The sequence below is a fragment of the Scyliorhinus canicula genome, chromosome 22 (assembly GCF_902713615.1).
Source record: "Scyliorhinus canicula chromosome 22, sScyCan1.1, whole genome shotgun sequence".
NCBI classification, from domain to species: domain Eukaryota; kingdom Metazoa; phylum Chordata; class Chondrichthyes; order Carcharhiniformes; family Scyliorhinidae; genus Scyliorhinus; species Scyliorhinus canicula.
Window position 1 is genome coordinate 19,452,105 of NC_052167.1, and position 22,477 is coordinate 19,474,581.

The window sequence follows — 22,477 nt, forward strand, 5'->3', positions numbered from 1 at the left end:
ATTATCATTCGTAATAACCAAAGGAAACGGGACACAAAGCAGAACCATTTATAGGTGGAACTGGAAGAGACACGGTTTGGCTTTTGGAGGAGCGATGGTTATTGAAAGACAGTCATTTTCCCTTTACTCTGAGGCCCAAATTTAATCAGTCCATTTCCACCTCCAGGATCAATGCAAAGAGACTTAAGTCTGTAATTGAGAATCATAAATAATTAAGCATCTTCCTTTGTAGCCTCAAAATCCGCATTTAGGAGGCAGCAAACATTAATTAAGCCCTGATACACCTAAGGCTGTCTCTTCTTCAAACAACATTCAAAATGATACACCTCCGCTTAAGCACAATATGTCTTACCTGACAGAACACTCTTTTCCCCTAATTGAACAATGAAACTCTTATGCAATGCCACAGGAGAGCCACCGACACACATTGGATTATCTGTCAGAGCTACTGAGTGCACTTACGTTGCAGTTTCTAATATACAGAGGGCTGTTCTTTGTAGCATCTAACATTGGTAGCATTTTCTTTGCCAATCCCACTCTCCGGGACTTGTACCTTCTGTTGGATGTGTTGCGTCAGTGTCCTGCTTCGACACCAGTTATTGAGAGCCCTGGCAAAACCATATTTGTACCGCAAACATATGATCGGAAATGACACTTTTACAAACAGTGTCAAATATCTTCCGTTGACCAGATAACTCTGACTTTGTGGCTTCCCTCAAGCAGCGCGGCATCTAATTCTTTTTGCCTAAAATGATCTCACACAGGCCTAGCATTCGCAGAGCGTGGCGGTAATTATTGACTGTAGAGGTTATTGTAAGACATCAGGAATTGCAAAGTTTAGCAACGTGAAACATCTAATTACCTGGAGCGAAGATGAGATTGTGTAAATGATTGAGCGGTTTGCAAAGTGCCTGTGCATCTGCCCTGGAGCATAAAGCTTATGGGAAAGCCTGAGTTAGCCAAGCCAACCACCATTGACGCACCATTTCTTTTTTTTTTAAACGCATTTCATTCAAACTTGTATCAAAGTAGTTACTTGTTACAGCAAATAAACACTCCGGGAAACATTTTTCCCAACAATCAACTATATAGTTTGTACAGATTTTCCTCCTTTTTCACCCCCTCCCCCGCCCCGCGACGAACAGCTCCTCAAATATGGTCACAAACATCGCCCACCTTTTCTCAAACTCCCCTGCAGAGCCCCTTAACTCATACTTTATCTTCTCTAACCGCAGGAAGTCGTACAGGTCACCCAACCATGCTGCTACCCCCGGTGGCGATGCCGACCGCCACTCCGGCAAAATTCATCGCCGTGCAATCAGAGAGGCGAAGGCCAAGACACTTCGGCCTCCTCCTCTCCATGAGCTCCGGCTTCTCTGAAACCCCAAATATCGCCACCAAAGCGTCCGGGTCCACCTCCTCCTCCACGATCCTGGCTAAGACCGTAAACACTCCCGCCCAGAATCTTCCCAATTTGTTTGACGCACCATTTCTAATTCATTCATCTTATTCTGGCACCAGCCATGCAGCAAAGTACAAAGTGAGGTTTGTGAGTTCAATGGGACTGAGTCTCTCAGAGGCTTTTCCCACCATCTCCAGGGTCTCCATCTTTTCTGGTCAGTTCCTGGCTGCAGAGTTTGCTGCCCAGTACAATTCTAGTCAAGGCGTTGGCGAAGGCTGGCAAGATAGGAAATAAAACACTTCCGCTATTTTCAGTAAGGTACGAATAGCGCAAATGTCACAGGAGCTGGGGCCTTGTTCACAGCTCCGAAGCTACGTAACGATTTGGATTTTGGATTATTGTCAAGTGTACCGAGGTACGGGCAGCACGGTGGCCTAGTGGTTAGCACAACCGCCTCACGGCGCTGAGGTCCCAGGTTCGATCCCGGCTCTGGGTCACTGTCCGTGTGGAGTTTGCACATTCTCCCCGTGTCTGCGTGGGTTTCACCCCCACAACCCAAAAATGTGCAGAGTAGGTGGATTGGCCACGCTAAATTGCCCCTTAATTGAAAAAAATAATTGGCTAATCTAAATTTATAAAAAAAAAAAGTGTACCGAGGTACAGTGAAAAGTATTTTTATGCCCGCAAAAAGAAAATACGTAATAGGGCAACACAAGGTACACAATGGAAAAAAAATGAAATGAAAATCGCTTATTGTCACGAGTAGGCTTCAAATGAAGTTACTGTGAAAAGCCCCTAGTCGCCACATTCCGGCGCCTGTTCGGGGAGGCTGTTACGGTAAATACATAGACACCGACATCAGGTGAAGCATTCAGGAGTGTAGTATTGATCAGATCAGTCCATAAGAGGGCCGTTCAACAGCAGGGATGAAGCTGTTTTTGAATCTGATCGTGCGTGTTCTCAGACTTTTGTATCTCCTGCCCGAGATAGAGGCAATGGGTGGGAGGCAGGTTTGTGTGAGGGACTGGGCGATGTTCACGACTCTGTCCTCTGTCTATTAAGCAGTACACACTAGCCCAGTGAGATTTAATTCCATTAACTACAGACAGCGTAGGAACTGTACAGACAGCTGAAAAGCTTCCATTGCATTGACGAAAACCATTGCAGCCCCTAACACTCTATGAAATGGAATGAAAATCGCTTATTGTCACAAGTAGGCTTCAATGAAGTTACTGTGAAAAGCCCCTAGTCGCCACATTCCGGCGCCTGTCCGGGGAGGCTGGTACGGGAATCGAACCGTGCTGCTGGCCTGCTTGGTCTGCTTTAAAAGCCAGAGATTTAGCTTTGTGAGCTAAACCAGCCCCTCTAAGCAAATACAAGTTTGCGACACGAAGGCGCAGTGGATAGCACTACTGCTTCACGGTGCCGAGGACCCGGGTTCGATCCCGGGTCACTGTCTGCGTGGAGTTTGCACATTCTCCCCGTGTCTGCATGGGTCTGACCCCCCCCCAACCCAAAGATATGCAGGGAAGGTGGATTGGCCACTCAAAATTGCCACTTAATTGCAACAATTTTATAAAAAGTGGAGGAGCACCTTTCGAGGAAATTTGTGAACATGTTCGTGTCTGCTGCCGTTTCAGCATTGAGCATCCAGGTACAAGAGTTACCATGGAAACAAAAGGCTAGTTTCTTGAATCTGTGCATTCATTCTTGGACTTTCCGAGCTGTCTGAGTGTTCGCGGTCACTACAGAACATCCCATCTGGTTGTTTTAGCAATGTCATGCTGATTCATGGTGTTACTCACAAGGCCTCCCTATAAATAATCCTACAGGCTTCAGATGAGGCAGAGGAAGAGCGAGTGCTGTGTGTGAATCACTGGAGTACAGCTCACACATGTGCTGCTCTGACGCAGGAAGCATTTTCCTCATTTCTGCCCGTTGCTACTGTCATGATATGCAAACATGCAACCAATGAACACTCAGAATAGGACACAACCAATGGGCAGTCAGGACACTCAGAGGTGGCATCACCACAAGAGGGCATGAGATAAACACTTGGGACGCGGCCTGTGGGGCGGGGAGAAGTGCTCCTTCACCGGGGGGGGGCCACAATGGGGTCTGGCCCGCGAACGGGGCCCACCAATCGGCGGGCCGGCCTCTTTTCCCCCTCCCCCCTCACCGGGCCTACTTTGTTGCACAGCCGACCCCTGAACCCCCACGCCATGTTGGGTCGGGGCTGGCGCGCTGAAGAAGTCCACCGCGCATGTGCAGGTTGACATGGCGCCCATTTGGTGCCGGGAAGGCAGGCTGGAGCGGCGTGAACCGCTCCAATGCTGTGCTGGCCCCCTGTGGGGGCCAGAATCAGTAGTCCCCGCGCCCGTTTCGCGCCTTCGTGAAACGCGACGGCGTTCACGACGGCACGGACACTTAGTCCCGCGATCGGAGCATCTCGTCCTCTAAAAGACATGAGGCACTCACACCCTGCCTCATTCCACAGACAGACATCTAGAGGGTTAGACAGGGTTGATCAGCAGCATCGCACCCCAGCACGTGGCTTAGAGCAAGCTGGCACAGTTAGACTGAGTTACTACAGTTAGATTAGCAGAGAGTCAAACTCATTTGAGAACTGTGTTAATAGTTCAATAAACACGTTGAACTAACTTCAGAGTCTGGAGCATCCTTTAGTTAAGACTGCATCAAGTAGCAGCCTGTGTTATCTGAAGCAGCAGAAGACAACAGTTACAATATGACTTTGACACTGTGTGGATAGCCCAGCCAGAAGACTTCCTTATTTAGAAACATACTAAGGTTTTATGTACAGAAGGTAGCCATTTGGTTTGTCTGGTTGATAAAGAGCCATCCTACCTGACTTCACCGTTCCAGCTTGTGGTCCATAGCTCTGCAGGTTCCTTCAATTCAAGTGCTCATCTGAGTATTTTAAAAACATGACGGGAATTTCTGCCTCACCACCGTTTCAGGCAATGAAGGGGCCCAAGGAATGAGAAGGGAGTGCTTTCAATATAAACAAGTGTGCTTCTTTAGCTGCAAGTCACGTAATTTACATAGAATTTACAGTGCAGAAGGAGGCCATTCGGCCCATTGAGTCTGCACCGGCTCCTGGAAAGAGCACCCTATCCCCATAACCCAGTAACCCCAGCCAACACTAAGGGCAATTTTGGACACTAAGGGCAATTTATCATGGGCAATCCACCTAACCTGCACATCTTTGGACTGTGGGAGGAAACCGGAGCACCCGGAGGAAACCCACGCACACACGGGGAGGATGTGCAGACTCCGCACAGACAGTGACCCAAGCCGGAATCGAACTTGGGACCCTGGAGCTGTGAAGCGATTGTGCTATCCACAATGCTACCGTGCTGCCCAATTATTACTCTTCAAGTTATAAAAGCTAACAAAGTGCTTCTTAGTGACAACGAACCAGGTTGTCAAGCTGAATCCACCATTTGAGACAGTTGGAAGACACTTTTTATCACGGGTTCCCAAGGAGTGACTCCTCTCAGTGAGTGGGGGGGGGGGGGGGGGCTTTACCCCCGTCCTCGGAGGACCATGCTTTAAGTGGAATCACAGAAAGATACAGCGGAGAAAAGGCCCTTCAGCCCATCAAGTCTGCACCGCCGCATGAAAGGCACCTGATCTGCCAATCCTAACCCCATTTGCCAATACTTGGCCCATAGCCTCAAATGTTATGACGTGACAAGTGCTCTCCAGGAACTTCTTAAAGGATGTGAGGCAGCCCACCTCTACGACCATTCCAGGCAGTGCATTCTAGACCATCACCACCCTCTGGGTAAAAAGGTTTTTCCTCAAATCCCCCCCCCACTAAACCTCCCGTCCCTCACCTTGAACTTGGGCCTCCTCGTAACCGACCCTTTAACTATGGGGAACAGTAACTCAGTACCAGCTATTTATATGGAGGCGCGGGTCTGCACAATGCTATTTTGTATGTTATCACTTCCAAATTGCCACTGCTTTTGGTGTGTGTTGAGCAGGGTAGCACACCAGGACAAGTAATCCAGAAACCCAAGGTGTGGCGCTGGGGGCCCAGGTTTGAATCCCAACACGGCAGATGGAAAAATTGGAATTCGATAAAAATCTGAAATTAAAAATCTATCATAGAATCCCCACAGTACCGAAGGAGGGCATTCAGCCCATCGAGTCTGCACCAACCCTTCAAATGAGCGCTAAACCCATGTCCACTCCCCCCCCTTCACCCCATCCTATCCCCGTAACCCCACCTAACCTGCACATCTCTGGACTGTGGGAGGAAACCGGAGCACCCGGAGAAAACCCACGCAGACACTGGGAGGAAGGTGCAAACTCCACGCAGTCACCCAAGGCTGGAATTGGACCCGAGTCCCTTGCGCTGTGAGGCAGCAGCGCTAACCACTGTGTCACCACGCTGCACCTTGGGTGACCATGGAACTATTGTCATCAACAACCCTTCCCCTCGGGGAAGGAAATCTGCCGTCCTCACCCGGTCTGGCCTGCGTTTGTTCCCAGATCCACAGCAATGTGGTTGACCCTTAGATGCTCTGTGAAGCAAGCCACTCAGTTCAAAGTCGATCAGAGATGGGCAATAAATACTATCCCACGATTGAATTCAAATGAAGTGTCAAGCAGATTTATTCAGGCTCAAACCAAAATTGTTTAAGGCATGAAAACCACCTTGCATTCCCTCGTGCTGAAATAAACTGCGCTGTTTCCTCTAACAATGGGATTCTATGCCGTAGCAATAATAAATCCCAAACCTGCTTTTTAAAAAATAAATTTAGAGTATCCAATCATTTTTTCCAATTAAGGGGCAATTTAGCGTGGCCAACCCACCTAGCCTGCACATCTTTGGGTTGTGGGGGCGAAACCCACGCAGACACGGGGAGAATGTGCAAAATCCACACGGACAGTGACCCAGAGCCGGGATCGAACCTGGGACCTCAGCGCCGTGAGGCCACAGTGCTAACCACTAGGCCACCGTGCTGCCCCCAAACCTGCTTTTAGGGAAGACATGTAGGCCCAATTTTAACACTTGTATAACTTAATGGGGTTTTGAATGAGTTAAAATCTGGCCCAGTGTGTCTGTGATATCTCCACTTCCTCCCCAATGATTGTAACCATTTTTGGGATATTTTCGCAGTTTTCATTCTCATCTGGCCGAATGTGGTGTCGGGGGATGAGTGGTGGGGATCTGATGTCTGGTATGTTACCCACACATTTCTGACAGCACAGACAGTGAGTAATTGGAGAAGTGCTATGGGCTGGCAAAATCTTCAGCCTCCGCACGAGGATCGTCAGAACGTCCCCTGTTCAGCCTGAAAGAAGCAGGAGCCACCACAAAGCAGGCATAGCCTTCTTCATTCTGCTCCGACTCACGGCCAACTGGGAATGCTCCCTTATCTGGCTTTGACCTCTGCCAAGCAGATAGCGTAGGACTGCCTCTGGATTGCTGCTTCTGGCTCGAGAGCTGTACTGCTCCACTTCAGCGGAAAATAAAGGGAGAGAGGGAGAGAGAGAGAGAGAGAGAGCATCTGCTGAGCTGCAAATATCTGGGAGAAATGCCTTTCTTCTCTGGCAAGTACATAAAAAAGAAAATAGGACTTGATGGAGGTAAGTCCCTACTTCTGAAAATTCATTCTACTCGCTCTCTCAAATTCTGAGTGCCGTTTACCATTTGTTTTATTAAACGGCAGTCTTGGGAGAAAAAAAAGCTGCAATGATGCCAAACGCCACTGACACATTGGCTGTTTCGTGGCATTAAACTCTTTTTACAGCAGTGTCTGCCTGGCTCCACAATCTAGAGATTATTTGTGGATGTCTGCAGTTTATTTTCTGCAGTTGGCTGCCTTTCTTTAGTCCTGCTCTGGAAAATTTGGTACTAAAAGGATTTTCTTTCTGGTTCTTTTGTGCGTGCAAGGAAATGACGTGTCTATTTTTCAAAGTTTTGAAAAGTTCCAGTTCAGAAGGTCACTTTTCAACACCCAGCTCGACCACCTCTCCTGACCACTCCGGCGCCGGTGCGCTGTTAAATTGCCCGTCTAACATCCAGCAAAGCCTCCTCCGATTTTAACTTTGATTGTTAGGATTTTCATCCTTCTGTTCAAATCCCTCACTGGTTTTGCAGCCTCTGTAGTCTCACCTTCAGCCTGTCATTCCTCTGAGATCTCTAGGCTCCACCAGTTCTGGCCTTGCACATATCCCATTTTCATTGACACACGCTAATGTGGCGCTGTGCCTTCAGTTATTTGGGGTCATGGCTTTGGAATCCCCCCCCCCCCCCCTAAACCTCCCCACCTTTCTCTGCTCCTTTAAGACCCTCTTTAAGCCATACCTCTGACTGTCACTTGCTTCAGTTTCCCATCTTCTGGCTCAGCGTTCATGGTCTTATTTATATGAAATGAAAATCGCTTATTGTCCCGAGTAGGCTTCAATGAAGTTACTGTGAAAAGCCCCTAGTTGCCACATTCCGGCGCCTGTTCGGGGAGGCTGGTACGGGAATCGAACCGTGCTGCTGGTCTGCTTTGAAAGCCACCGATTTAGCCCAGTGAGCTAAACCAGCCCCTAATAGCAATTACATTGAGGTTTAAGGGCAAATATGTTGTTGGATTGGATTGGATTGGATTGGATTTGTTTATTGTCACGTGTACCGAGGTACAGTGAAAAGTATTTTTCTGCAAGCAGCTCAACAGATCATTCAGTACATGGGAAGAAAAGGGAATTAAACAGAATTCAAGAAAATACATGAGAATACATAAGGTTGAAGAGGTGATGGGTATTTGTGCACCTATAAATGGGGATAGCTGGGACACTGGTGGGATGGAGTAGTGTTGACTGTGGTCTGAAACAGTTGCTCTGCCCAGCAAATTCTCCGCCTCGCGATGCCGCGAACTGTGATTGGGTGGACAATCGAGATCCACGCCCGTCGCCGAATCGAACGCCATACCCCAGTCCAGGCCTGGTAGCGATAACAAGGTTTGCGCCCACCCCAGCAGTGGCATGCCAAACCGGCATTTGCATGGATTTTAAAGTGATTAGCGGGTTGGACACGTCAAGCTCCTGCCCTTCTGTAATGCTCCGCTCCTCTCGTGCGGAGATCACGAGGGCGTGAATCACTACAAGTATTGGCAAACGTGGTCTGGGTGCCATGGGTAAGAACATAAGAACTAGGAGCAGGAGTAGGCCACTGACCCCTCGAGCCGGCTCCGCCATTCAATGAGATTGTGGCTGATCTTTTGTGGACTCAGCTCCACTTTCCGGCCTGAACACCATAACCCTTAATCCCTTTTTTCTTCAAAAAACTATCTATCTTTATCTTAAAAACATTTAATGAAGGAGCCTCAACTGCTTCACTGGGCAAGGAATTCCATAGATTTACAACCCTTTGGGTGAAGAGGTTCCTCCTAAACTCAGTCCTAAATCTACTTCCCCTTATTTTGAGGGGTGGTGTGCTAAAACAACACTGAAAAATAGTTGAAAAGTGTTGTACTTGCAGGGGTCGGGGCAGTAGTGGGTCGTGACTTAGTGCCAAGTCCGTAGCTTCGGGCTGCCCCCTCGGGATTGGGCTGGCCTGGCTCAGGTGGCCATTGCTGTAGTCTGCCTTGTCAACACACCCCCTTTGGTGCTACTTACAGACTCCTGGTTGCTCACACTGCTGAGAGCTGCCTGTGTCCTTTAAATGCTCAGAGAACCTCCGGTCATCTGGGAGCCCACCCAGACCACCCCTCTGGACACCCTCATATCCCAGCTGTATCATCAAGGGCCTAGCTCAATTGGGGCCCACCAGGTGTTGGCGCTCCTCAGAAGCGCTGCCGCACTGCAGAGGGAGCAGGGGATCAGCAGAGCTCGCCCCAACCAGAGGACACTGGGTGGGAATAGAGGGATACGGACCCCGTAAGTGTAGAAGATTTTAGTTTAGATGGGCAGCATGTTTGGCGCAGGCTTGGAGGGCCGAAGGGCCTGTTCCTGTGCTGTACTTTTCTTTGTTCTTTGACACCTGCACCGCAGCCTTTGGAACCCGCTCTGGCCTACACATGACTCCAGACCCAAAACAATGTGGTTGACTCCGACAACCGTGACATTTGAAATGGCCGAGCAAACCACTCCATTCTAGGGTAGGGTAGTCCATACTGGTCCAGCAGTTCCTGGAATGAGTTTTGTAAAAAATTGATGGAATTTTCATACAAACCTGGTCCATGGACCTCTGCTGTTGATTGCGTTGTAGAATTCAGTTATGCACAGATCAGAAAGATTCCAGACTTGTGCTTATGTGCTCAGCTACCTGACTCCAGCCAAAGTAGATGATGACTAGACTCCTGGGCTATGAAGGGGAAGGGGATAGCAGTGCTCTCACTCAATGGCGCTGTTGCTAGGTGCTTGTGCGTGGTTCTCTGGTGAAACTAGAATCAGACACAGCCATGACACGATTCCCTGGTGGAAAAGCCAGAGTTGTACAGCACAGTAAGAATCCCCATGGCCTTTTGTGTCAAGTCTACACCGTGGATCTGGAGGAAGGTAGAGGTGGTCTGATTAGCAAGTTTGCAGATGATACTAAGATTGGTGGAGTTGCAGATAGCGAGGCGGACTGCCAGAGAATACAGCAAAATATAGATAGATTGGAGAGTTGGGCAGAGAAATGGCAGATGGAGTTCAATCCAGGCAAATGCGAGGTGATGCATTTTGGAAGATCTAATTCAAGAGCAGACTATACGGTCAATGGAAGAGTCCTGGGGAAAATTGATGTACAGCGAGATCTGGGAGTTCAGGTCCATTGTACCCTGAAGGTGGCAACGCAGGTCGATAGAGTGGCCAAGAAGGAATACAGCATGCTTGCCTTCATTGGACGGGGTATTGAGTACAAGAGTCGGCAGGTCATGTTACAGTTGTACATGACTTTGGTTAGGCCACATTTGGAATACTGCGTGCAGTTCTGGCCGCCACATTACCAGAAGGATGTGGATGCTTTAGAGAGGGTACAGAGGAGGTTCACCAGGATGTTGCCAGGTATGGAGGGTGCTAGTTATGAAGAAAGGTTGAGTAGATTAGGATTGTTTTCGTTGGAAAGACGGAGATTGAGGTCTGCAAAATTATGAGAGGTATGGACAGGGTAGATAGCAACAAGCTTTTTCCAAGAGTGGGGGTGTCAATTACAAGAGGTCACGATTTCAAGATGAGAGGGGAAAAGTTTAAGGGAGATCTGCGTAGGACGTTTTTTACGCAGAGGGTAGTGGGTGCCTGGAACGCTTTGCCAGCGGAGGTGGTAGAGGCGGGCACGATAGCATAATTTAAGATGCATATAGACAGAACGGGCAGGGAACAGAGGGAAGTAGATCCTTGGAAAATAGGCGACAGGTTTAGATAAAGGATCTGGATCGGTGCAGGCTGGGTGGGCTGAAGGGCCTGTTCCTGTGCTGTAATTTTCTTTGTTCTTTGTGGTGGGTGCTCGAATATGGAGGACAGTAATCTGGCTGTGGGGCCAGCAGTATATGAAGAAGCGCAGCCCAGCAAGAGGCAGTGCCTTCAGAGGGGGATAGGAGGGAGATTTGCCCTGCCTTATTTTCCTGTTAAACGAAGGCCTACTATCGAAGGCTGTAGAAACAAAGAAGTGCCCCCCCCCCCCCCCCCCCCCCCCCCCCCCCAGCCCAAATCAGGCGGGAATTTACCAAGTCTCAGAACACCCACAATCCACTAATTAGAAACGCAATTGGAGGGGCAACACGGTAACACCACGGTTAGCATTGCTGCCTACGGCGCTGAGGACCAGGGTTCGAATCCTGGGTTCTGGCTCACTGTCTGTGTGGAGTTTGCACATTCTTCCCGTGTCTCCGTGGGTTTCACACCCCGCAACCCAAAAGATGTGGTGCAGGGTAGGTGGATTGGCCGCGCTAAATTGCCGCTTAATCGGGAAAACTAATTGGGGACTCTAAATTTAAAATAAAAAGAAACGCAATTGCCTCTGACTTGCGTGGGATTAGCAACCAAGCTTCAACCTCACATTAAAGGAGAACAGCGCAAAAGAGAAATTCTGCCTCAGGAGAATTCTGCAGAGACCTATCTGTCTTCAGAACCGAATGCCAGCTGAATTTCAGAAGGCCGTTTCTCTGCTTTGCTGCAATTAGCACAGCCTGCTGATTCCTTTTTATTGCAATTATTGTTTGGCGATTTACAATCTCTGTTGACTTCTTACTTCCTGTGCGAGAGCTGGTGAAAACTTCACACAACTCCCTGGGGTATCATCAAGAGAGAATATTGCACTTGCAATGAAAGAAAGGCTTACATTTATAAAGTGCTTTTCACATGTCTCAAAGCACTTTATGTGCCATTAAAGTGCTTTTTGTAAACGTAGTCATTGTTGCAATGTTGGAAAGGCGGCTGTTAATTTGCGCACAGAAAGCTCCCACAGACAGTCATGTATTAAAGTCCAGAAATGCTGGGAGGCACGGCAGCGCAGTGGTTAGCACTACTGCCTCATGCCACCAAGGATTCGGGTTCAAATCTGGCCCCGGATCACTGTCCATGTGGAGTTTTCACATTCTCCCAGTGTCTGCATAGGTCTTACCCCCTCAACCCAATGATGTGCATGATGGGTGGATTGGCCACGCTAAATTGCCCCTTAATACAAAAAAGAAAATATGTTGGTGCGATTTTCCATAGAATCCCTACCCAACAGAAGGAGGCCATTTGGCCTATCATGTCTCCACTGGCCTTACCAAGAGCACCCTACCTAGGCCCACTTCCCCATAACCCCACTTAACCTACACATCTTGAAATGAAATGAAAATCACTTATTGTCACAAATAGGCTTCAAATGAAGTTACTGTGAAAAGCCCCTAGTGGCCACATTCCGGCGCCTGTTCGAGGAGGCTGGTACGGGAATTGAACCAGCGCTGCTGGCCTTGTTCTGCTTTACAAGCCAACTGTTTAGCCCACTGGGCTAAACCAGCCCTTTTGGATTGTGGGAGGAAACCGGAGCACCCGGAGGAAACCCATGCAGACACGGGGGAGAACGTGCAAACTCCACACTATCACCCAAGTTCTGAATTGAACCCGGGGTCCCTGGCGCAGTGAGGCAGCAGCGCTAACCACTATGCCGCGATTGAGGGATAAATGTTTGCCAGGAATCCAGGGCCTGGAGTTTCATGTAGGCTCGGGGAAACCCAACCTGCCCACTTTTGTGCCTTCTGAAATGCATACCTGACCCGTGTGAAACTTTGCCTGGGATTTGTGTCTTTTCAGAGAGAGTTCCGGTTCACAGTGTGCTTTGATGGAGCTTGAGGAGTGTAGGTGGGGAGGTGGGCCGGTTAGAAGGCCCACTAATGTCTCCAGCACTGCAGCGCAGCTCCAAACATAATTTAAAAGCCCCTAAACCTCACCCCTACAACACCTCATGCCCCTTCAGACACCTCCATTACTCACCCAATATGCCCTAGGTACAGACTTCAGGGGCCATGCAATGGCAAAGGAAATTATTTTAAAATCATTGGAAAACCATAAACCTCTAACAATCTAATAAAATCTTGAATTCAAAAATGCTAAAATGGATAGAGAGGGCAATAAAGCTCTGCTGCAGTGTAAAAAGCAATTATGTTTGGAAACGAACAGAAATCAATATCAAAAGAATATTCTGTTATTACAGCCTCCTAAAGCTGTCAATCATTTTCAGGTCAACAGACCACCTGCTGAGCCGAGGCCATTGACCAATTTTGAAACCCAGCCGAGCATTCATAATGGCTACAGCCATTATTGGAAAGAGTGCTTGTGTGTTTTGTGCACCAGACCTTCCCAATCTTTGAAAAGACCACATACAAATGTTGTGCAGGTAGGAAGGCAGAGGAAAGAGTAAATGTAGTGTTTTGTACCCCAACTCCACCTCTACTTGGAAATGAAAAAACAGCCCCGGGATAATTCCCATGCTCTCCTTCAAATTAGTTCCACGGAATCTTTCCCATCCACCTGAGCAGGCAAATGTGGCCCCTGATTAACATCTCAACCTGAAAGAGGGCACCTCCGACAGTGCAACACTCCCTGGGCATCGCAGTGAAGTGTCAGCCATGACTTTCGTGCTCAATCCCTGGAGTGGGGCTTGAACCCGGAATCCTGTGACATAAGAGGCAAGAGTGCTGCCGACTGAGCCCCGACTGACACCAGGAACTAAATCAGGAAAGTGGGAGTTCAAATCCCAGTCTGGGAATTTGAAATCAGATTAAGTTGAAAATTGGAGATTTAAAAAAAGCCGGTATCGGAATCTGTCAACTCGCTGCAAAAGCACAATTGATTCACTATTGCCTTTGTGGGCAGAAGGAAACTACCCTTCCTGGTGTGGACTGTACGTAACTCCAAGACCACACCGATGTGACTGACTCTTAAATGTTATCAGTGCATGTTGCATTGTCACCCTTCCCAGGGTGACTAAAGGTGCTCATGAAGTCAACAATTGAGTATTTCTTCCCCAGTACCAACAGGCAGAAACAATGGCGCACTCTTATATATTGACTACACTAAATAGCACTATATAGAGGAGGACACTATTTCAATAACCATTATGCTACCATAAGTGTTAACTTATTAAATAGGTACAGAATTGATGTTATGACTTGATCCATTGTACACGTGGTTCTTCCTGTTTCTCAGATGCTGCATGGATCCCAGGTCAGAATTATTCACCCATTTCCAAATTTATTTTTTTACAGTGGCCCCACACAGTTTCTCTCTCAGTACTGACCCCCTTTACCATTCCCATCTTATTCAGCCTTATTTATTTCTTGAGTTCGAACATCTGTGGTATTTTGCTCTTTGCACTCTTGTCTTACGCCTGACACAGCTTACCCCTCCGTTCCGTCAGTTTCCAAATGCCTTGCAGTCACAATTCCTCACTTGTTGGATCAGGGGAGATCTTCATCTGGGATACCCAAGCTCCTACTCCAATTACAGGGAGTTTACAGCACCAAGACAGACCACGGGTCTGTACTCCATACCAACTTCCTCCCATTGGACTTCCTGTCATCCTATCAGTATATCCTTCCATTCCTTCCTCCGTCACATACACCTGGCTTGTAAATGTACCTGTGCTGTCACCTCAACCATGTAGTGGGGCTTACCGCATTCTCACCATCCTCTGTTTAAAGGAATTTCTCCTCGATTCCTCACGGGATTACTTAGTGACCATCTTGTATTTACGACTCCTATAATTGGAAACAATCGCTGCCTGACCTTTTGGCTGAGATCAAATGTAGGATCAAGCACGAGGTCAGGTGTGGTGCTTGTTCTTGTCAGCTTGGATCCAGTCTGTTTTTCCTGTGGGAGGTCATGAATTGGATTAAATTTGAATTTGAAAATGGTTTGTGCGGGCGGCACGGTGGCACAGTGGTTAGCATTGCTGCCTACGGCGCTGAGGACCCGGGTTCGAATCCCGGCCCTGGGTCACTGTCTGTGAGGAGTTTGCACGTTCTCCCTGTGTCTGCGTGGGTTTCACCCCCACAACCCAAAGATGTGCAGGCTAGGTGGATTGGCCACGTTAAATTGCCCCTTAATTGGAAAAAATGAATTGGATATTCTAAATTTATAAAAAAAAAGAAAATGGTTTGTGGGGCAAGCAAGGAGAAAGGTTGCCCGTTGGGCAGCACGGTCGCACACGTGGCTAGCACTGTGGCTTCACAGCGCCAGGGTCCCAGGTTCAATTCCTGGCTGGGTCACTGTCTGTGCGGAGTCCGCACGTTCTCCGCGTGTCTGCGGGTGCTCCGGTTTCCTCCCACAGTCCAAAGATACTGGGCGCGATTCTCCGCAAATGCCGCGAGTCGTAAAGGCTGCCGTGAAACTGGCCGTGTTTCGCAGCAGCCTCCGCGCCCCCTCCCGGGACCCGATTCTCCCCCCCCCCCCCCCGGGCGGGGCTAGCAGCGGGGCCCCGTGAAGCACGGCATCGCGGCCTTGGCGACCGTCGCTAAGTCCGCGCGCAAGCATCACGACGGCTGACGCGCACGATGACGTCAGCCGCTCATGCGCGGGTTGAGAGGGTCACCCTTATTCTTTAAAAAAAGAAAAAAAATTTAGAGTACCCAATTAATTTTTTTCCAATTAAGGGGCAATTTAGAGTGTTCAATCCACCTAGCCTGCACATCTTTGGGTTGTGGGGGCGTAAGCCATGCAGATATTTGAAGGTTATTATTAGGATTAGGCGCCTGTAAAGCAAATATATTATGTGGGGTGGTTTCATTGAACAATTATATCCATAATTGGAATTCTGCTTCATACGTACAAAAGGGCTTTGACCATCGATTTTAAAAGAACAAAACTCTAAATCACCCTCACATTGAAGCCGACCTCTTTATTTCTGAACTTTTGGGGAGAATGTGCAAACTCCACACTGACAGTAACCCAGAGCCAAGATCGAACCTGGGACCTCGGCGCCGTGAGGCAGCAGGGCTAACCCACAGCGCCACCGTGCTGCCCTGCATCACCCTTATTCAATCATCTCGAGGGTAATTGGAAATGGGCAGTAATATATTGGCCCGGCCGGTGAAGCTCACAGCCCTTGAATGAATGAAAAAATGTTAAATTTAGCTGAGGAAAATCTGAGAGCGACCACAAACCCTTCACTTTGGTTGTTTGGTACAAATAAACTAGCTGATTAAATTTGCAATTATGATGAAAAATGAGGGCAAAAGTTCAGAAATAAACGCGAGGGTGATTTAGAGTTTTGTTCTTTTAAAATCTTTGGTCAAAGCCCTTTTGTATGTATGAAGCAGAATTCCAATTATGGATATAATTGTTCAATGAAATGAAATGAAAATCGCTTATTGTCACGAGTAGGCTTCAAATGAAGTTACTGTGAAAAGCCCCTAGTCGCCACATTCCGGCGCCTGTCCGGGGAGGCTGGTACGGGAATCAAACCTTGCAGCTGGCCTGCTTGGTCTGCTTTAAAAGCCAGCGATTTAGCCCAGTGAGCTAAATCAGCCCCTTGAAACCACCCCACATAATATATTTGCTTTACAGGCGCCTAATCCTAATAATAACCTTCAAATGTCGAAAATACTGAAACCGAACCACATGTATCAAAGCACTGAAAAGTGACACGATCTTCAAAAAAAAACTTTTGGCAAAGGTTTCTGTTCAGTTGCCAAACATTGCAAAGTTGCTGCAAATCGTGCATCATTAACACATCATTTTGTTGCTATCCTGTCATGATATAGTGCCAAAAATGTCACACCTTGTAATCCTCTGCCCTTGGGTTAAAAACAGTGACTCCTTGAATAAATCAAACGCTGGTTAAAACAATCGTGCAAATGACGATGGTTGTCGGCAGGCACAATTTGTCAGGGCTCCAATTCATTCCAAATATATGCTGCGCGGTTCATTCAGAAGTGACCGGAAACGGAGGTTGATCGTTGGGAACTTCCAGACCAGGGATGGGCAACCTGGGCATGTGAGCGGGCCGCAAGATTGATATCGGGCACTTGCCATGATCCCATGAATAAGATGAAATACATTTCACGCACGTCAAATATGACATGAAAATGAAAAAATGAAAATCGCTTATTGTCACAAGTAGGCTTCAAATGAAGTTACTGTGAAAAGCCCCTAGTCGCCACATTCCGGCGCCTGTTCGGGGAGGCTGGTTATTTCGTAACGAGTTATAGAAAATGCTTCAAGGTTCATATATTAGAACTGTCATCAACTTCAAATGGCAAAAGCAATTGGGTGTAGAGGGAGTGCAAGGCTCTTGCGTTGTGGGCAATCAACAGGCATCTTACTTCATTCGCACTCGCTGTGCGTGTGTATCACTTCAGCCATACTGGCAGAAAAAAAAACTACCCAGGTGGAAACCAGCGGGAATGTGGCAATTCTGCAGTTGGGCAATGCTCAACAAAATAATAATAATCTTTATTGTCAGAAGTAGGCTCACGTTAACACTGCAATGGAGTTACTGTGAAAAACCCCTAGTCGCTAAATTCTGGCGCCTGTTCGGGTACACCGAGGGAGAATTTAGAATGTCCAATTCACCTAACAAGCACGTCTTTCGGGACTTGTGGGAGGAAACCGGAGCACCCGGAGGAAACCAGCGCAGACACGGGGAGAACGTGCAGACTCCGCACAGACGGTAGCCCAAGCCGGGAATCGAACCTGGAGCTGTGAAGCAACAGTGCTTACACACTGTGCTACCGTGCCTCATGGGCCGCACTCGAACCCAGATGGGCCGCACGTTGCCTGCACCTCTGTTCCACATGATGGCAGGAAGGACAAATGTTGCCGAGTACAGGGATCTAATTGAGCTATGACCCCTGCAGGTGTGACTGAACGTTTGAACTGAATGTATGAACATGTTCTCTGCTTCTGTCTGAAGGATCAGGTTCATTCCAGGAGAGGACAAACGAACTGTATTATCCCTCAGAAGCACGAGAGGGCAATCTGACCAGATTGGGATTTTTGGCCAAAATTCCACATGTGCGGTGTTCCAGTTTAACTCATCGCTTAAGGGAGAGGGATGTTTCCCACGATTGCAAAGGAAAAGCAATTGAGGGGGAAAATTCTGGTTAAGATCAAGAGTCTTATCAGTAACGCAGGTCTTTTTTTAAAATTCAAAGTGCTCAATTCCTGTTTTCCCCCCCTCAATTTCCAGTGACCTCCCCTGCACATCTTTGGCTTGTGGGGATGAGACCCACGCAGACACGGGCAGAATGTGCAAACGCCACACGGGCAGTAACCCGGGGCCTGGATCGAACCTGGGGGTCCTCTGCGCCCCGAGGCAGCAGTGTTAACCACTGCGCCACCGTGCCCCCTGGAAACGCAGGTCTAACCTCTTGGATTCTTTATCGTTATTTATTTCCTGACAAAATGCGTGCTTGTGTCTGTTCCCCGGCCTATTTTTTTGTTCCTGGAGCAGATCGCTAGCCTATCACCAGGTGCTGTCGTTTGACGGTCAATTATGACTGACTTGAGTTACTCTTTCGGTCCTTCCCGGCTACCGTATACATCTTGGAAGGATAATAATAAACCTGTTTCACCGCGTTCTGGACGCACCTTCCTTGGCCATCAAATCCTGGGGTGCGACTCAATTAACCGTTGGCTAATTTTCACAACATCAGCTGCAGGACAGCCCAGCTGTTGACGACGGTGGCACCTCAGTAAAATCCATTGATGAAAACAGAAAATGCGGTTCTGATGGAAGGCCACCGTCCCGTAATGATATCCCGGTTGCGCCTTCACATTTCCAGCATCCACAGTATTTGTGCTCCAGTTTCCACGCAGTCCAGTGCTGGTTCTCTAGTTTCACAGCGAGATTTACTGTGAAGCAGCAGTTATTCTTGCTGGAGGCCTGGGCAGAAGTTCAGTGTTATTCATGTGGAGTCAGGCCAACAAGATTCAGTTAACAGAAACACTCCGATCCAGCGGTAGCCAGATTCCTGGGTGGGCTGCGTGTGATTTGTCATTAGTTACATTCCTGGTGTAAACAGGAACACTCATCAGTAATAAGAAAATACAAAAAAAAAGTCAAAAGAAAATACTCCCCTTGGACACGTTTTAGATTCAATTTTTCTACATTTGTTCTCCACCAGGCTGTGGGGAGGAGGGGGGAGGGGGGGGGGCACTGTGGCTAGCACAGCTGCCTCACCGCGCCAGGGACCCGGGTTTAATTCCGGCCTTGGCTGATTGTCCTTTCGGAGTTTGCACTTCCTCCCCGTGTCTGCGTGGGTTTCCTCCTGGGTGCTCTGGTTTCCTCCCACAGTCCAAAGATGTGCCGGTTAGTCGGATTAGCCGTGCTAAAATTGCCCCCTCATGTCCAAAAATGTGCAGGTTAGGTGGGGGTTACAGGGATTGGGCGGGGGAAATGGGCCTGGGTAGGGTGCTCTTTCAGAGGGTCGGTGCAGATCCAATGGGCCAAATGGCCTCCTTCTGCACTATAGGGATTCTATGGAAGACATCCCAGAGCATGGTCGCCGTGGAACGGTCGATACCATTTTAAAATTAGGGGTCCCCATTCTAGGACAGAGATGAGGATTTTTTTTTCTCTGAGGGCTGTCCGACTCTGTTACCCTCTGCTTCAAAAGGTGGTGGAGGAGGGGGGGTCACTGAATATTTTTCAGGCAGAGGTGGATAGATTCCTGTTGGGCCAGGGATTCAAAGATTATCTGGGGTAGATGTGGAACCAAACGCAAACAAATCGGTCCATATATTTATTGAATGGCGGAGTAGGCTCGACGGCCTACTTCTGCTCCTTTTTCATTCCGAGAGCTGGGCCCTAAGAGGCATAATTCCGTGAGTGATACGGGACTGACAACATGAGGGTTGCCTGAATTTCCCTCACAGATTAGCCAAAATCTTCCTTCTTTGGTCCCGGCTGGGTTTTTCCCGCAACGCTGAGAATGAATGGAATTTTCGCTGGAATGCCAAATTTTCCGTTCCCACTCGCAACGGGTCCCAGAATCCCGCCTGGTGAATGGAACTCATTATAACTCGAAGCTATAATGCAAAGCTGGTGCAATCGTGCACTTTGCCCCAACTTATTGTTCATTGAAATTGCTGAGTCCTTCAACTGGGACAATAATTTATGTGGCTCCTTCGCCAAAGGGTAAGGATTTGGTCTGTATCTTTCAGTGATCCTTGCACTTTCTATTTTGGGAAGAGCATGTAGAAAATAAATAGAAATTAATTAATTTTGACTTTGGACATGTAAGTCGCGAGAGAGTTAACAGTGTGGGAGGCTGGTCCAATATCACTTGGTTTACATGCTCGTTCAATGTGTCAAAGGAACACACACACTCCCTGTGACCGAGTCAACAGTAGTTCTGTAAGACCTTCTCCCAGTTCTGGCTGGTTGCCAACAGCTGATGACAGGCCGCATAAAAATTTTCGAGGTGGTGGGGAAAGTATCGACACACCGCCCCTGAAATATGGATGCTCACAAAGCTACAGCAATACAGCGCAAGCTCCCTCAAAGACCAATGCAGCAAGAAGCTGCAGTGCTATATTCAAATCCCAACGCCATTCACCGGAGCAGCTGAGCCGGGTCACAGTCAAGCTCAGACAGAACGAGCTATAATATGTATGTTGAGCCACCTGTGCTCTTAACATAACTAATTGTGGTGATTTTTAAACATCAGAAATATAATTATTTATTATCGGGGTTGCTTGAGCTTTACGATCAGCAAAATGTTAGCAGATATCTTCACCCTAGTTTGATGCTGTACCCCATTACTTCCAGAATATTCTGCCCAAGTGCGATATTATTTTTTAAAATTTTAATTCTTTTTTTTCCAATTAAGGGGCAATTTAGCCTGGCCAATCCACCTACCCTGCACATCTTTGGGTTGTAGGGGTGAGACCCACGCAGACACTGGGAGAATGTGCAAACTCCACATGGACAGTGACTTGGGGCCGGGATTCGAACCCGGGACCTCGCCGCCATGAGGCAGCGGCGCTAACCACCGCCACCGCGCCGCCCACAAGTGCAATATTAAAGGAAACTATACCACCTCATTTAATGTGCCTCCTCCCTGGTGCAAGGATGACTCCACAACTGTACAGCAAATTGGTGTGGCCTACCCAGATTAATGCATACAGTATTGGTCCTCATACCTGGGGAGGGACATCCTTGTATTGAAGGCAGTTCAGAGAAGGTTCATTGATTTTACTGCTGGGTGAAGGGGTTTTCTTGTCAGGGAAGGTTGAACAGGTTGGGCCGATATTCATTGGAGCTTAGAAGAATGAGAGGTGACCTTATTGAAACATATAACGTATTGGCGGAGGTTGGCAGAGTGGATATTTCCCCTCGAGAGGGAAATCGAGAATGAGGGAGCACCTTTTGAAAACAAGGGGTCTCCCATTTACGATGGAGGTGAGGAAGAACGTCTTCTCTGAGGCTTATTAATCTTAGGAATGCTTTACTCCGGAGAAGAGCAGAGATTGGGGTCGAGGCTGAGTTTTGATCTACAAGGGAGTCGAGGGTTATGGGGGGTTGGCTGGGGGTGGGAGGAGCAGTGGTTCAGTTGGTGGTGCCAGGAAAGTGGAGTTAAGGCCACACAATCAGATCAGCCATTATCTTATTGAATGGCAGAGCAGGTTTGACAGACAAAATGGCCTCACCCAGCTCATATATCTTACGCTAATGTTCTATTCCGCCCAACACTGGGCTCATTGCGTTTGTCTGAAGTACATTTCCACATTACACTAAGATTAAAAACACTGGAGGCAGGAAATCCTTATAATTTAATGGCACCATGAACAGAATGTATACATTGTGGGTTGTGACGAAGCATATTGATATATGCAAGGGTATACCAGCTTGAAACACAGGTTTGAGGTGGTGTATAGTTTTGGTTTTGAGATGGTGTGAGGACTTGAGGGAAATCCCCGGTGAGAATAAGTAGCCCAGTTGTCCTGTAAAACTTATTAATGGCTATTTATTAAATTAAAGAAAAGACAAATACACACGGACAGACACTACTTTAAGACAATTAAGTATATGAATTACTAAACACACACAGTTTATGTAAAATGTATCCCTTGTTCCAAAATATATCTATGATCCCGAAACTCCTTAAGACTTTCCTTTTCCCCCAAACAATGTCCAAATTAAATAGATCTAAAAGTCAAAACCAGCTTATAGTTATCACACAATACAGGGATGATAATCAAGTCTGGGAACGATCTTTTCCAGGTCTAGCGAAGATATTTAATCTGCCTTTACAAAGGTTTCTGCACTGCTTTGTACCCTGAAGGTGGCAACAAAGGTCGATAGAGTCTCAAGAAGGCATACAGCATGCTTGCCTTCATCGGACGGGGTATTGAGTACAAGAGTAGGCAGGTCATGTTACAGTTGTATAGGACTTTGGTTAGGCCACATTTGGAATACTGCGTGCAGTTCTGGTCGCCACATTACCAGGATGTGGATGCTTTAGAGAGGGTGCAGAGGAGGTTCACCAGGATGTTGCCTGGTATGGAGGGTGCTAGCTATGAGGAAAGGTTTAGTAGATTAGGATTGTTTTCGTTGGAAAGACAGAGGTTGAGGGGAGACCTCATTGAGGTCTACAAAATTATGAGAGGTATGGACAGGGTGGATAGCAACAAACTTTT

At 47.8% G+C, this 22,477-nt stretch overlaps 1 protein-coding gene across 4 annotated transcripts in view; it reads left to right on the forward strand.

The window, feature by feature from the left end:
- Positions 1–22,477, forward strand: part of LOC119956135 (rho GTPase-activating protein 22-like) — a 325,941-nt gene that overhangs the window by 224,606 nt on the left and 78,858 nt on the right. Inside the window, exon 1 of one of the 4 annotated variants that reach the window (XM_038783038.1) lies at positions 6,796–7,024. The exons of the other annotated variants lie outside the window; for them this stretch is intronic. Within the exon in view, the coding sequence (XP_038638966.1) occupies positions 6,973–7,024 (52 nt within the window). The 5' untranslated portion in view covers positions 6,796–6,972. Of the gene's footprint in view, positions 1–6,795; positions 7,025–22,477 lie in introns of those variants that run through there. 4 annotated transcript variants of the gene reach the window in all.